Below are 16,615 nucleotides of genomic sequence, written 5' to 3' on the forward strand. Positions count from 1 at the left end.
TAGCACTATACAAAACTGCCATCTTCTAGCCTGAAAATAGAAAGCAATACGATGCACATTTTTTGTTGCCTTCATTATGTTATTACATTATTGAATTTTGTTCCTCCTGTATTTAAATAATTGCTTCTTAGGATAAACTCGAAAATCACATTGTTATACGTGCGTTGCACGTGCATGACTACTAGTCAGATAGAAACTCGCGTGAAGCTCTTTCCGTTCAAAAAAAAAATCAAAAGTTTCAAAATTGTTTGAATACATTCAGACGGTACCGCTTGTAACCCTTGTAACATCAGTTAAATTTGATGCACAAAATACCACATTAAACTTTGACTAACGCCCACATGTATGGGCGTCTGGCAACTCGCCCACACGCATGGATCCTCGTCCAACCAATTCTGCATGAATCTTGACGCGTTCTAGCAGTTTTTGTGTGCCACGTATGACTGGGCTGGGATGTGGGCATTCATCCGGTCGCCCACACGTTCTTTTTCACCACACGAGGGGCTGATGTGTGGGCGTTTAGCAATTCGCCCACACACCAGTTTTCACGCACGCAGAGGGGCTGGTGTGTGGGCGTTTATCACTTCACCCACACGCACGTCTCCTCCCCACATTCAAAGCTGTCAGTTGGCATGTGTTTCTGCAGGGTACATGGCAACTGCCTTAGCTTTGCTTGTAAGCAAATTGCAACTCACTTTTACCCGAGTTGCCATGTGTTTTTGCATGGTACATGGCAACTGCCCTAGCGTGCACGTAAGCAGATGGCAACTCTTTCTTTTACATGGCAACTGCCCTAGCTTTGCTTGTAAGCAGATGGCAACTCTCTCTTTTTACCCGAACATATTTTTTTGCCATGCCTTTTTTGTAGTGCTACATGGCAACTGCCTAGTGTTAGTAGGTGGCAACTCCTAAAGTTTTGAAATCATGGCAACTGCAGTAGACCAGACCATACATGGCAACTGCAGTTGAGCAACCATGGCAACTATAGTTGTATGACATGGTAACTGTAGTTGAGCGACATGGCAACTGCAGTTAAATGAACATTGAAGAGGTTCCAGACCATGGCAACTGCGGAGACACGTGGTGGCTGTCACGCGGGGCGTGCGGGACCATAAAGTAGGAGGCCTGATGTACGGGCGTGTGGGCGTTATCTATTTTGCCACATGTAAGCATGTGAGAGGGACCGCGAGGAAAAAAAGGCGTGTGGGCATTACTTGTTTTGCCCACACGTAGGCGTGTGGGCTGATTTTCTTAAACATCACACAAAATGTGTGGGCAGACCCCTTAACACCCACACGTGTGGGCTTTATCGGCGTCCTAAACTTTTAAGAAGGATCAAATATTTCGCGAGGGCATCTCCAAAGCATAGCCTTCAAAGTACCACTCTTGAATGACTTTGTGGTATTGACCTTAGCCATCGCCGGTCATTTAGACGCTTTTGATAATCCGTTGATCTCCTTCTCGCCAACTCACATCCCCCCTCCTTCAGTTTCATGTTTCTCATTGCCGTCTTCAGACCTTCATCTTTTCCTACTATCTTCTTCCTTTTCGACGCCTTTCTGTTGTGATCTAACGACGACATAGTTCTCGCTCAACCTGGTTCGTTTGGGGAATTGGCAGCGAAACACGATACAATGTGCTTGCGTATATGCTAACAGTAAATAGTTATACATACTCATTTAATTTCAATGAAGCATTTTTTGTGAATATTGTTGCGTATCATTTCATTGATAGGATGAGAGAACATACATGGTGTCGCTCGAGGGGGCGTGCACACATCGGCGTCCCCAGGAGCGTGGTGTGAGCATGTTGAAGGTTGCTCAGCCTCGGTACAAACATTCTAGATTACAGGGATAATTAGTGCTAAGCCTTGAGCACCGGCTTTAGACCAAAGCCGGGCTTCCTCCTTGATGGTGTGGACAAGGGCGTCAGTAGATGGTCGGAGGCCGTCGAAGAGAGCGGCGTTTCGATGCTTCCAGATGCTCCAAGCGGTGAGGGCTATAAGGGCGTTGAGGCCTTTCCCCAGGCTTGCCGGAGAAGCGGCCAGCGAGGCAGACCACCACGGGAAGAAGGACGTGTCAGCGCCAGGCAGAAGCACCGGGAGGCGACACCAGGATAAGATCTCATGCCAGGTGATCTTCGAGAAGACGCATTGAACAAGCAGGTGATCAATGGTCTCGAACTCCTGGCCACACAACTTGCAATGGGGGTCGTGAGGTAACCCGTGGCGCGCTCTTTGTTCCGCAGTCCAGCAGCGGTCCAGGGAGACTAACCAGAGAAAGAACTTGGCATTTGTCGGCGCCCAACACTTCCAAATGGGCCGCCAATTAGGCGCAGTGGTGGAGCCGAGGAATAGGGCTGGGTAGACAAAGGTAGCTATGTATTTCCCGCTCTGAGTCCACTTCCAAGAGATCTTATCGGGCATGTCGGAGAGTTGGATCTGCTGAATACGCCGCCATAGACCAAAGTACTCGATCGTGGCGGCCTGTCCCAAGGAGCCATGGATGTCGCGGATCTAGGCCCGGTTCATGATCCCGTCAGGCACTGACCTGTTGCGTCTACGCCTGCGCGGAATGTGAAGTAGAAGTGTCGGCGCGATCTTGGCAACGGTCTGACCGTGGAGCCAATGGTCGGTCCAGAACTGGCATTGAATGACAAAGACTTTGGGTACACTTCCATTTAATAAAAATAACCAGAATGAAGCATTGTAAACATTAAAGATAGCAATTTCATTTGTGTATATGTGACCGTATACATTAGTTTTGATTGCGGTGATTAATTGCACCTTTCTCGGAATTTGTATTATATTAGAGAATAATTCCTGACATTCTTGGAAAAATCCCGAGATTATTATAAAATAGTTTCTAGAATTATTACAATGACGCTCTCGGTTTTCCACTTAAGATAAAAAACATCACGAAATGTGTTGAAAAATCTCTCAGATTGATTTACATAATTTCCTAGGAATTAGTAATGAAGGAAAATTCCTGGGAACTTGGTACAAACAAAAAATATTAGATGTGTTATATGATTCAAAACATAGGGCTCAATCAAATCTGGAGATTATTATTAAAAGGTTCCTAGAAAATATTAGCATTTTTTACTGTAAAAAATATTTTTTGTTTGAAGATAAAATTATTACCACGACGTTCTCAGTTTTTCATTTAAGATAAAAATAACATGGAATATCTTGAAAATTCTTTGAGATTTGTTTACATATTTTTCTAGAAATTAGTATCATAAGAAATTTGTGTTTTACTAGAAAGGTGTAACTTCGTAGAATAGCGATGAATTTGAAGAAATGACATTGATTGACGATATGACCATTACAGAAATAAATGCATCTAGAACAAGAGTCAAGAATGTGCTGCAGAATAAATGCATCTAGAGTCGATAAGGTGCTAGAGAGTGGGCAAGGGGATAGTTCGTGCAGGGAATACAACCCTCTATATTTGTCCTAAATCAATGTCATAAGTAAGAAAAATACCCTCATACTTGTTGGTAATAAGCCATGCCTGTGGCAGTGGTGTCGGTGCGTGCGTTCACTCGAGTCCGGCACGTAGGGCAGAGCCGTTGGCAAGTGTGCCGGCCAAGTCTGCTAGTTGCATGCAGTTAGTTGGTCACGCCGTGCGGACCGTGGACTCGGCAGGCGCGGCGTCGTGCAGCCGGGTCGTGGGCTGCATGCGTACGTGCATGTAGTTAGCTTCGGGTGCGGTGGATGCATGCAATGGGTTAGTGGCCGAGAGTTCAGGCTGGTGATGTGTGCGTGCGTGCGTACTATCCTGGGTATAAAACCCCCTCGTCATGTACTGATCAAGATGCGCTGGTTTGTTGCCGCGCCACGGTGATGGTATGTGCCGAGCCGGGGGGCTAAGGAAGATGTAGTCTCCGTTGGGGTCGTGGTATGTGCCCGGTCGATGTGAGAGTTCTTCCAAGGTTGTGCTGCGTGTGTGCGTGTGTACCTCCATGTATGTGTGTTTGAGTAGTTGAGTTGAATAGAAGCCAACATACATGTCGTTCGGTGGTCGGGGCGTTCGTTGCCGGAAAATTCTGTTCATCTTCTTCTACCTTCGTCCGGCGTTCGTCGCAGGAGGGCGGTTCGGCGTATGTCGCCGGTGGGTTTGTCCCAACAATACTAATATAGCAGTACACATCCCTATGTTTTGTTTAATGGTAAGATATGAGGGGGTTGCGCCCACACATGCTCCTAAGCATTTTCGGTAAACATGCGAATCACTTTGCACATTTTCCCCACGAGCAACTCCAGCAACCAGGGTTTCCATCGTTTCCATCCCCCCTCCTGCCATCGATCTACCTCGCCTCTTGTGGCCTTAAGGCTATAGAGACACGGTCGATCCCGACCCTTAGCGGCGGGTGGGTTCTTGCTCCATTTTTAGGGATTTTTTTAAGTTAGTTTGGGATTTGTGTCTTGCTCGGGAAGGCGAGGCGATGACGAGTCCCTGAAGATGGAATAAGGATCTCCCCATCTAAACCCGTCTTGACGATTCGCCTAGCGTCGTCGGAGGGCATGTGGAGGTGTGTCCCCGCCGAATTTCACTGGATTCGATCAATGTTTTCTCTTCGGTGGATCAGTATAAATTGAGTATTCATGTGTCTACAAGTTTGATCATTCGTATCTCTTCATCGGTGACGGTTGTTGTTCTGGTGTACTAGTCCTTGTGACCATATCACAATGACTTTTTGATTGTCTACTACAACAAGGTTTGCTCGGCTTCACGAGGGGATGACGGTGGCGGGCCTTCATCTCACTTCAGTGCTTATAGTTGTCCCTAGGGATGCATTTTCGGTTACTTCTAGTGTTCTTTGTACTGGCATAATGTTCGATGAATTGATCAGAAGTTTTTTGATAGAAAAGACAGAGTTATCACTTTAAACCCTAGCCTAGTCTTATATACCCTTGTCCAAAGCCAAACACGCAAGTATATGAAAATTACTAGTTAAGGGGTACCCCTTGCAAAGGCCAACATCATCTTCTCAGGCGCAAACAAAGTGGCTTACTTCGTGTGCGTCTCTTGTCGCAACCTGAGTATTTTTCCTTTCTTTGTATATTCGTTTATTCAAAACGTTTTATCTCTTGAACCATGCATTCAAATCCTAAACTGTTTTCACTATTGGACTGTTGCGTCGAGATTTTTAAAACTAGATACCATGTTAATAGGTTTCAATGAACTTTTTTTTCATGTTGGAAACTAAAAACAAAAAAATCCGGTAACAAAAACGAAAACAAAAAAAATCAACTAATGATAAAACTGGATAATGAAAAAAATGAAAAAAAGAGCCAAGAAGCACAATTGCGTTTTTTACCTTTCCCCCTTTGGAGAAGCACATTTTTTTTTCCAAAAAACACAGTCGTGCTTCTCGCGATTCACAAGAAGTATTATTGTGATTCTCGTGAATGTGAAAACATATATTTTTTTTCCTTTTCGAGAAGTGCTTCTCACGGATGCAAATCTGTGCTTCTACGAGAAGCAAACTTGTGCTTCTCATGAAAGCACATATTTTTTCTCCTTTTTGGAAGCATAATTGCGCTCCTCGTGGAAGCAAATATGTGCTCCCACGACAAGCACACAAACATATTTATTTGCCGAGCATCACAGCTGTGCTTAGAAAAAGAAACCTAAAGAAAACATTTTTTCTTCAAAACGTAGGAAAAATCAGGGATAGACCAAAAAGCCAAAAAAAAAAACCCATTAAAAACCAGAAGACACATGAAAAACAGAAAACCCAAAGAGAGCGTCCAACATGCGATATGTGGTGTCGGCTGGATGCATCACTTGGCGTGCTCTCAGCCCAAAAAAGGACCCTTGTGGTTCCTGCTAGGGCTAACCTTTAGTGTTTTGTTTTTAATAGTTTAGATTGCTTACCACATGTGTCACATGATGAGGACTAACCTTTAGTTAATTGCTCTCGCAAGTCTAATTGAAATTTTTGTACCGTATACTTGCTTGTTTTTAAGCCGAAATGAAGCCTGTCTTTAAAAAAACCGAAACGAAGCCTAATCAAAAAAGATCCAGCCCAACATCCAAATAGTCCTATAGCCCAGAACACAATGATGGGCCGACAGGCTAACGTTTCGTGGCCCTTACGAAACGAGAGTTTTTTAGAGCCCTCGCCGCATCTCTGAAGAGGCAGACCGCAAAACGAAAGGACGCCGCCGGCCCTAGTTCGTTGCAGTGCCTCGCCTCTGCAGTCTCCACCACACGGACTTGCCACCATGACGACGGCGGCCCCTCTTTTATCGTTGACGGATGCGGCGACGGTGACGGCGGCGCTAGCCCCCGGCAGAGCGCCCACCAGAGCCCGCATTCAGGCCGCCCCCCGCCACCACGCCACCGTCTCGCTGAGATGCCACCGCGCTCGGCCCCTAACCGCGGCCGCCGCCACGGGCGACTCGCCGTCGTCCGCCGCGTTCCACGGCGAGTGCTTCGTCGTCGGGGACAACATCGACACCGACCAGATCATCCCGGCCGAGCACCTGACCCTGGTGCCGTCCAAGCCCGACGAGTACCGCAAGCTTGGCTCCTTCGCCTTCGTGGGCCTCCCCTCCGCGGCCTACCCGATTCCCTTCGTGGCCCCAGGCGAGGAGTCGTCCCGCTACGCCGTCATCATCGGCGGCGCCAACTTCGGGTGCGGCTCCTCCCGCGAGCACGCGCCCGTCGCGCTCGGAGCCGCCGGCGCGCGCGCAGTTGTGGCCGAGGGCTACGCCCGCATCTTCTTCCGCAATTCCGTGGCTACAGGGGAGGTGTACCCCCTGGAGCTCGCGGACAGCGGTGCCAGCAAGGAGTGCAAGACCGGGGATGTGGTCACAGTGGACCTCGATAACTCGGTCTTGATTAACCACACATCCGGCAAGCAGTACAAGCTGAAGCCTATTGGTGATGCAGGCCCGGTTATTGAGGCCGGGGGGATCTTCGCTTATGCTCGGAAGACTGGAATGATTGCGTCCAAATCTGCGTGAACAAAAAGTGAGTCTTCTTCTACCCCATTTTAAGCCACAGGGTTTTCAACATTGTTGATTCGAATTGGTGCTGTGCTTTGTGTGTTACTATGATGCGAACCTGAGATTATTACATATTTAGACGAACATCAGTTTTCTGCCAGAACTAGGATTATAAGATGATGCCTATTTTGCACCAAAGAGGGTCAGTAACCCCAATGGTCCATGTAGGAAATTATTGAACGGTGGATCAAGAATCCTAGGCAGGTGATTGTCAGATGAGCCAATTTAGCACTCATTTATTTTGATTGCGCTAGAATGGAATAACTTACTTGAAAAGTTAAATTCAAAAGGTTATTTATTGAAGTCAATCTGATGCTATGTTGTTTTGTTGGTCGCGAGATCTTATGGGTTTCACCTCTGCCTACCCCAACTTGTTTGGGACTAAAGGCTTAGTTGTTGTCGTATATGAAGTCAATCTGAGTTGTGAAAGGTTCAATTTCTGCATCAGTTTTGAATATTCATTTAACCTCATTATCTTTGTTCTTCCCAAAATATACCTAAATAACCCATCCATCGATCAAACATATCATGTGGATGTGATAACTGTTTACATGCTCCTACAGCCAAAAATCCTGGGATCAGCATCCCATAGTAAATCTGCACCCTCATCCTTAATCCTGGGGAATTCAAGTAGCAATGGACATAAACCTAGAAGCCTACAGCCTCACTGGCGCTTTTGGGGTGTGCCTCCTACCTTGCCCCCCACTGTTTTCTCAAGTTCTGCTTTCTCCTCCCGGCCAGATTAACTCAACTCAAACCATTTCCCTCAAAAAGGAAAAAAAATCAATTCACCCGCTGATTCGCTCATATCCTCATCTAACTCGATCATGTCTCCTGGTTTATTTTTGTTTGCTCCTCGGTGGCAATTTTGTATTTTTTGTGCATGTTTGGTTACTCTCTGGACTTTGCCGCACTTTTGTGCCACAGCATGCCACAGTTTTTGTGGCGGCCAAATTGGTCGCCACACTTGTCGCAGAAGTTGGCTAGCAACTAATTCATTGACAATTTACAAGTGAGGTATGTGATTAAAAGAAGTGTGGCATGCCATAACTGTACAACCAAACAATTGCCACACTTGTGGCAGAAAAGTGTGGTGAAGTGGATGCCAACCAAACATGCCCTTAGGCCACAACTCACCTTACCCCTCAATTGTGATTTGGCTCCCGGTTCATTTGCTTTTGGCATCCATTGTACACCGCAAGCCCTCACATTGTAGTGCCATGACACTCCAAGTGCCAAGCATGAGTTGCAATCGCCTCCGTTTCTATTTACCTGGCATGTTGTGGTAGGATCAGCAACAACGCATAATGAGGTTATTAGGAGCTGTAGGTCTATCAAATTTATTTGTTTGTTCAGTATAAAAATCAGATGGTTATTTGATACTTGGGCTTAGTTTGTGGTTGCTGAACTGTACTTTGCTAAACTTATTTTATAATCTGTTGAGGGAAAATAACCACAAAAGCAGATAGAAGTTGGTTAGCTAAATGGAAAAATAGGCAAATCATCATGTGGAGACCTGGACCTGATAGGATTCGGAGTCTCTGTGTTTACTGTGCTAGACCTTAGATCAGTCGCTAGCAGGCAAAGTTTGAAGATGAAATATCAAAACACATGTCATTTATTAGTTATTACATTGCAAACATAAGATCCGGAGTACATTATTACACACACCGCCTGAAAGCCAGTTCAACAATGAAAAGTTCAACACAAATAAGATAAGGGAGTCCATCAACCCACACAAGTTGAGTGAAGACTTGCGACCCTAAGTGTTAATCCTTTTCAAGGTCGGATTTCGTACATAAAACGTAGCGTGGTGAGTACATTGATTGTACTCATAAGTCATAAGTTATACCAGGAAAGAGCAATACATGCTTGATGTCCTATGTAGGCTTCTAGGATTTCTTTTTTGTGTAGAGGCAGATTTGAAGTACCAATAATAAATTTTCTTGGAAATTACTTATCTCTGTTTTTTAGGTACTTTATTAAAGAGCGCAGGGCTTGATGGACAATCTTCTAACTAACCTACCCATATTGGGTTCACATCAACTATGTAGCTTGATGCACATGCTTTAAACATGATTTCATTACAATTGTGCTACTTGAGCCCAAGTGTTCCCCAAGACATTTTTAAGTTTGAAAACAAGATGAGAGAAGATCATCTATCTGTTCTATACCCAATAGCTCAAAATGTCTGTAATCAGGTCACGGCTAATTGCCTTGATCACACTTTGCAGAGGTGTGCATTTTCCCCACATGACACAATCAATCTTCTGTGTTGGTACACTTGCGCCCGTGATAAGATCATGGCGAGGTCTTTCGAAAGTAGCACCCTATGTACTCGATCCGCCAGCAACTATGTAACATTGGCCTCTCGCCTTACCTAAGTAAGGGTTTTCCTGCTATGTACTTGAACAAGCAAGAGCCCAGATGGCATGTGGTTGTACGGTAACCTTTGGGGCTCCATTGAAACATTGTTGATCTTTTTGACCCTCGGTGGCGGTCCTCACGAGTTCTTGAGTCTGCACTTGTTTTTGGCTTGTATCTCTTGTCAACGCTCCCGACCTACCAGTCTGTCCTGAGAAAATCATGTTTTTCTTTAGGCGGTGTGTTGACAAGAGTTGCAGCAGGAAGCGGCTGCAGGCTCAGGAATTGGTGGGGACCGCTACCCAGGGTAAAAAAAGAGATCGATTTATGTTTCGGTAGAACCCAAAAGCTTATCTTACATCCACATTTATATGGACTCTGGCTTAGGTCAAATAATTAGCAGTAAACCCTTACTTAAGTATTGCCATTCGGAGAGGCCGATATTTCATGGCTGCGGGCAGATCTAATATAAGTATATGCTGATCAGGAAAGACCCTGTCATGAAGGATTGGTTGTCAATCTAGTTGATTAGTCATGCCCTGGTTACAAGCATTTTGAGCTATAGTAAGTCTAGAAGAGCTGGAGGATCTTCTTTGTTTTGTTTTCAAAATAAAAATATTTTGGTAGTACACTTGTGAACTCAATGTTGTATACTTGTTATTAACTTATGCTGAATGTTTTGGGACCCTATAATCCATTAGGGCTCTCATATATAGGTTAGTTGGAAGGATCATCTATCTGTTCTAGACGTAATAGCTCAAAATGCATGTAACTGGGGTCACGGCTAATTGCCTTGATTCACACTTTGCAGAGGTGTACACTTTTCCCACATGATACAATCAATCTTTTGTAGTAGATCCGCCCACAACTATGTAACATTGGCCTCTGAATGGCCTTAGCCCAGGGTTTCCTGCTATGTATTTGAACAAGCTAGAGCCCATATGGCTTGTGGTTGTACGATAACCTTTGGGGCTCCATTGAAACATTGTTGATCTTTTTGACCCTTGGTGGCGGTCTTCACGAGTTCCTGAGTCTGCACTGGTTTCCGACCTGTAGCTCTTGTCAATGCTCCTGACCTACCACTCTGTCCTAAGAAAATCATGTTTTCTTCAGGCGGAGGCGGAGCGTTGACAAGAGTTGCAGACGGGAAGCGGGTGCAGGCTCAGGAATTAGTGGGGACTGCTACCCAGGGTAGAAAACAGATCGATTGATGTTTCGATAGAACCCAAAAGCTTATCGTACAGCCACATTTTATATGGGCTCTGGCTTCGATCAAATAATTAGCGGTAAACCCTGTATTGCCATTCGGAGAGGCTGATGTTCCATAGCTGCGAGCGGATTTAATACAAGTAAATGGTAATCAGGAAAGACCCCGTTGCTAAGGATTGACTGTCATGTGGGGTAAGTGTAGAACCTTTGCTGAGTGTCAATCTAGTTGATTAGTCATGCCCTGGTTACAAGCATTTTGAGCTATAGTAAGTCTGGAAGAGCTGGAGGATCTCAAAATGAAAATGTTTTGGTAGTACACTTGTGAACTCATGATGTATACTTGTTATTAACTCATGCTGGATGTTTTGTGACCCTATAATTCATTACGGCTCTCATATATAGGTTAGTTGGAAGATTGTACATTGGCCCTAGACTACTTGATATTGTATTTTGGAAACTATATAAGTTATTTCCAAGGATTATTGGTCAAATGGGCTTTATACACAAAAATAAATTCTAGAAGCCTACATAGGACATGCCCCTAAGCTCGTATTGCATCTCTGTTATCTCCTCTGGTATTAACCTGTGAGTACATTCAATTTACTCACTCTCCCACTATGTTGTGGAGAACGATGCGTGAAATGGAATAATAGGTTAGGTTCGAGAGTCTTCACTCAACTTAGCTGGAGGATTTGTGTTTGCGATGTAATAAATGGCATGTGTTTTGATATTTCATATTCGAACTGTGCATGCAGTGATTGATCTAGGGAATAGCACGGTAAAAACAGAGACTCCAGATCTACCGGATCGCCACATATACTAAGGCTCAGTTTGCGGTTGCTGAACTGTGCTGTGTTGAACTCTTATTTTATAATGTGCTGTTGGAAATAGCTGCGAAAGCAGAGAAAAGTTGGTTAGGTAATCCACAGCCTTCATGAGATTTTTTTATTGTCCTGATGTTCAGAGTTTACTTGACCTGGCTTGAGCAAATACAACTATCAACATCGGCTAAAATTGATGCAAGGCATAGCTCAAAATTGTTAGTTGTATATGAAATTGCAGGGGTTTGATATCCCACCGAAAGCTACAAATTAGTCACGAGTCATAATTGCTCTTATCAAGCAGTTGTTTAACTTTGGGTTAACATCACCAATGACCGACTGTTCGGGCAAACATTGATACTTGGTTATTTGTTTGAGCTTTAAATTATCAAGTGATTCAGCCGTTTGAAGAAACTTAGCGTGTATTTCAGTTTCATTTAAATTGGCTTGAACTTTCATTTCTTAATTATAGGAGCATGTTTTCGTAGCTAGAATGATAAGCATTTACTGTCGTATCATATTAATATAATGGCACTAGACACTGAACTGCAGACTCCAGATTTTATGACCAAGTTCTTCCTCATAGTCGTACCGATGTGTATCATATTTATGTGATGCTAACAATGTGACATTGATCTCCAGGTAAGCTTTATCTGCCGTCAGATTAGTTGAGGCCTTGCGGGTGGCATGTAAGACTGGTTTATGAATAAGAGTTGTCGCACCTCTCTCCGGAGGTGAGGTGTGATTGTCCAGCAGTTTTGCTGCTACTTTCGCATTGGCTTGTACCAGTAATACTAGGTTCGAGGGTCTGAACTTTGTTGTATTGAATGTTACACCCATGTAATAGTTTTCTTTGCACCTGTTATCTTTGATGTCAAGTTAAGTGTACTTCCTGTTCAAAAAAAATAAAAAGTGTACTCAAGCACTGGCTTATGTTTATTGATTGCAGTGGTGGATTGTATTCAGTTACTTTTGGTGTTCCTATTCATCAGTGAGAAAAGGAAAATCCACTTGCTTTTGTCTTTCGATCACACTCGTATTGAGGAAGGGGATTGTTCATTGGATATTGTATAAGATTACTACTCCCTCCGTTCGGAATTACTTGTCGCGAAAATTGATGTATCTAGACGTATTTTAGTTTTAGATACATCTATTTTCAAGATAAGTAATTCGGAACGGAGGGAGTACTCTGTAAATATGCATATAGCCTTGTTTTGGGAGAGTTTATTTCTCCTCTGATTGTAAACCGCTTGTCTATATTTGAGTATAATCAAACACAATAAGCTACACTAGTGTCAAAAAACATCTTAAATTATGGGACGGAGGGAGTACGCATCAAGGCTGAACGCTCTGTGCTAGCAACGTCGGCGCCACGTCGGCGCTGGACCTACGTGCTCGCAATCTAGGCTAAATTTGCGATGGATCCTTTCCTTCCCTGCGAAGGTAAAAGCGGCTCCGGATTTGACCTCTCTCGTTTCCTCAAAACCCTCTCCTTCCGCCTCCGCCGCCACACCCCTCTGGTTTGAAGTTCACACATGCGACCTCTCTCCCATGTAACTGGCCGGCATGAGTGTCACCAGCGGGAGAGCATGCAGCCACACCAACGTCGTTGCCTCGAGGGAGGAGTGGGTGGGAGAAGGCGGCGGCGGCGGCGGTTTCGGTCTGTGATCTGCTTCGACGCGGGAGGCGGCGGACCGATCCAGCGGAAGTGGCTGTTGGGAGGATGGGAGGAAGAAGCCAACTGAGGGCCAGCAGGTCTGGATCCGTGTGGCGTCTCCCCCGTCAGGTCTTCAATGCCCGCCCCCTCCTTTTTCCATCTCCTCCCTCTTGATTCTTGGGTGTTATTTCGTCAAATCGGGGTGATTTTAGCTTCCCCCAAAGCAACACGCTCATCACCTATGCCCATCCTCCTTGTCTCATTATCGTCTCCATCAGGCAGGTGAGATATCATGCTTCCTCTCTGGGTCTCTAATTTCATGCTGCTATTCTACTGTGTGTTGTATGCCAAAACTTATTGGAGAGTTGAGTGGCTTTCAGTGGTCTGCACCACACCGGGTGTGGTGGCCGGTGGAGTTGACTTATTAGCTCGCATGCACTTGCTTAATTAATTTTGCATGGCGGTGATGATTTCCGCTGGTTTTCCATATGACTAGGTGATTGTCCGATGGGTTATGCGTCCATGCGCGTAAATAATCAGGTTTGTGTCAAGGACACATGATTTTCTCTACTCCCGCATGTCCTCTGCTGTATTTTCTACCAAGGACGAAAGCTAGAGGTGGATGCAAATTTCTTGCTCATGGGTTGTTAATGAGGTAACCTTCATGGTGAATTTGTTAATTCATTTTATGAATTAATAAGTAAAACATCTTTTCTATTCGAATTGAATCTATTCAAGGAGCCTCTCAGGCAACAACAACATCTGCTTCTTGTTTCGGTTATAAAGCTTGGGCTGTCTAAAGCTGAAAAATTCAGTGATGTGTTATATGTACAGTATGAGTTTCACTATTATACTTGAAAATGTTGATGTGTTGTTCTTTCCCCTCTCGCACCTATAGTTATGGGTTCACCAATTATACTATACTTATTCCATTATCTTCAGTATCAAGCTGGTATCTCTTGATGTGTGCAATGGTCGAACAAATACTTTATGATATGATTTTTTTCCTATCAAGTTGATACTAGATTTGTTTGTTGGTTTGTGCTGTTCATTAGTTCTTCCTTCGCTTGATGTTCAGCGCGTTGGTGCTGCATGGAAGCATTGGAAGCGAAAAAATATTCACATACCTAAATGTAAGTGCATCTCCCCGTCTTAATTTAGGTTGACCTTGCAGTCTCGCTTACCTGTTCTGCTTCGCCCATCGTTCAATGTAGTTTATGTTGAATAGCTAGGTTGGTCCATGAGATCAGAAATTGTACTGCCGTTTATTTAACCCAGCTGCTACATTGTATATTGAGTACAAGTGCGTCGTTTATCAGTCTGCACTTCTGGACCAAAACCAGTTTTGCATGGTCATTTCTTTAAAGAAAGGTTCAGAGCTTCTCCAGAAGGAAAGGAAAAATACCACCTGAACTTTTAGCTTTCCACATATGTGTGATCACTTGCTGAGTTTTCCACGTCATAAGCTTTTCTTATGAATTTATGGGATTTTAGATTTTAATCGGGTCTCGCAGTTCTGAGTTTTAATTCATGTGCAACAGTCACAAACAGATCTGTCTTGCATTCTAAATATTGCAGCCTTGAACTTATTTACATTTCAGTTAACTTTTGTTCACAAGTGACTGCCACTGTTCTGAATCTGCAAATTGTAGTTGAATTCTTTAATACATCTATGCCATCTATAGAAAAGCATGTCCTCACGTGGCACTGTGCAAGACCACAACGATGAACATCACTTGGCGAACAAGTCTCGAATCAATTTCGATTTGCGATGGTCTGCTCAGAGGGCGTTCTGGCGATGCGTGGTTCCGTCCTATTTTAGTAGGGATGTATCTCTTCTACAATCTTTTGGTACTTTTGTAGATTAGGATGTTTATTTTTTTTTATCGAAAAAGGCTTTCGCCCCGCTTTATAAATAAAGCAACCACCAGGCACAAATTATTAAGGTAACAACTGAACACACCAACACAACGCCACCGCAGACAAGGTCCAACACTCACACACACAAACATATAGGCCCAAGTTCAGCTGTGGGCACAACATAACAAGCCCAACACATGAGCATGACAATACAACACATAGACGGCGGTGGCGGTGCCGAGATGACGACGATCTAATCTGGTTTCGGTGGTGGCGGGGGAAGCGGTGGAGCCAACCAGAGAGCCATCGCACGAAGCTGGGTGATGATGGTGGTGATGACGTCTCTCTCCCTGGGACGGCTAAGCGGCGGCCAAAGCTGCAAGTAGCCAGACCATTTGAACAAAGCGTCAGTAGCACGACGAAGAGGAATACGCTGAATCACAAGTTTATTCCTAACAGTCCACAGCGTCCAGGCAAGCACCCCAATGGTCAGCGACCTAATGTGGCGCACCGAGGGTGGGGTCGCCTGGAGTTCGGCGAAGAGAGCGGGAAAGTTGTTGTGGTCCCAGCTTCCACCCACTATCTCGCGGAAACAGCTCCATAGGAACTGCGCGGACACGCATGTGAAGAAGATATGGTTCGAGTCTTCTTCAGGCCCACAAAGCGGTCAACACCCATCACCGGGGCCATTGCGCTTCAGGACCTCCACACCGGATGGGAGACGACCTAGAATCCATTGCCACAAGAAAATCCTAATTTTCAGAGGGAGGCAGATCTCCCAGATGGAGGTGAGCGCCTCATGGCCAAGCGAGGGGGCGATGGCCTGGTAGAGAGATTTAGTGGAGAATTGCCCAGAAGGCTTTAGACGCCATCTGGAACGGTCATCTTCAGTCGTGAGATCAGGCTCGTGTAGTGCAATGCAGTCAAGCAGCTCCTGCCAGTCCGCGTTCTCAGCCGGGCCAAAAGGTCTCCAGAACGCGAGTTGCCCTAAGTCAATAAGGGCTGTCGCGACAGAAATCCGTAGGGCACTCGCGATTGAGAACAAGTCAGGAAAGCGGGCCACGAGGGGCATGTCTCCAGTCCATTTATCGAACCAGCAGAGTGTGGCGGTGCCGGACCCCACCTCGACCGAGGTCCCAAACCGGAGGACTGGGAGGAGCTTGATGATGGATTGCCAGAACTGGGAGCCCCCAGACCGCTGGCAGAAGGCGAGAGGCTAGCCGCGGAGGTGTTTCTGCTGAATGATGCGAAGCCACAGGCCACCATCTCCGTTGGCAATTCGCTAGAGCCACTGAGTCAGGAGGGCCATGTTCATGCATTTGGAGGACATGATCCCGAGTCCGCCCTGGTCGCGAGGTTTGCAGATCTCTGACCACCGAACCATGTGGTACTTCTGCTTATCTCCCTAGCCGGCCCAGAAGAAACGCCCCTGAACAGTGGCAATCTCGTGATGAAGAGTCTCCGGAAGGCTATAGAAGCTCATGATGAATAAGAGTAGGCTGGAGAGGGAAGAGTTAATGAGCACCGTACGGGCCGCTTTCGAGAGCCACCGACCCTGCCAGGGCTCGATACGGTGCTGAAGCTTTCCCACCGAGGGGCGTAGCTCGACCACTGTGAGCCTGGAGTCACTAATGGGTATCCCTAGATAAGTTGTGGGGAAGCACCCGAGCTGGCAGTTAAGCC

General features: G+C 45.4%; 1 protein-coding gene across 1 annotated transcript; it reads left to right on the top strand.

The window, feature by feature from the left end:
* Positions 1-6,139: 6,139 nt before the first annotated feature.
* LOC123137736 (3-isopropylmalate dehydratase small subunit 1) lies at positions 6,140-12,384 on the top strand. Its single transcript, XM_044557584.1, has 2 exons — positions 6,140-6,986; positions 12,058-12,384. The coding sequence occupies exon 1, from the start codon at positions 6,236-6,238 to the stop codon at positions 6,977-6,979; it is 744 nt and encodes a 247-aa protein (XP_044413519.1). The 5' UTR covers positions 6,140-6,235; the 3' UTR covers positions 6,980-6,986; positions 12,058-12,384.
* The last annotated feature ends 4,231 nt before the right edge of the window (positions 12,385-16,615 follow it).

This window comes from Triticum aestivum, chromosome 6B (assembly GCF_018294505.1).
Source record: "Triticum aestivum cultivar Chinese Spring chromosome 6B, IWGSC CS RefSeq v2.1, whole genome shotgun sequence".
Classification (NCBI taxonomy): Eukaryota; Viridiplantae; Streptophyta; class Magnoliopsida; order Poales; family Poaceae; genus Triticum; species Triticum aestivum.

What these genes read in the sequence shown, in the direction of transcription:
- LOC123137736 (XM_044557584.1), top strand. Translation starts at nt 6,236, where the DNA reads ATGACGACGGCGGCCCCTCTTTTATCGTTGACGGATGCGGCGACGGTG.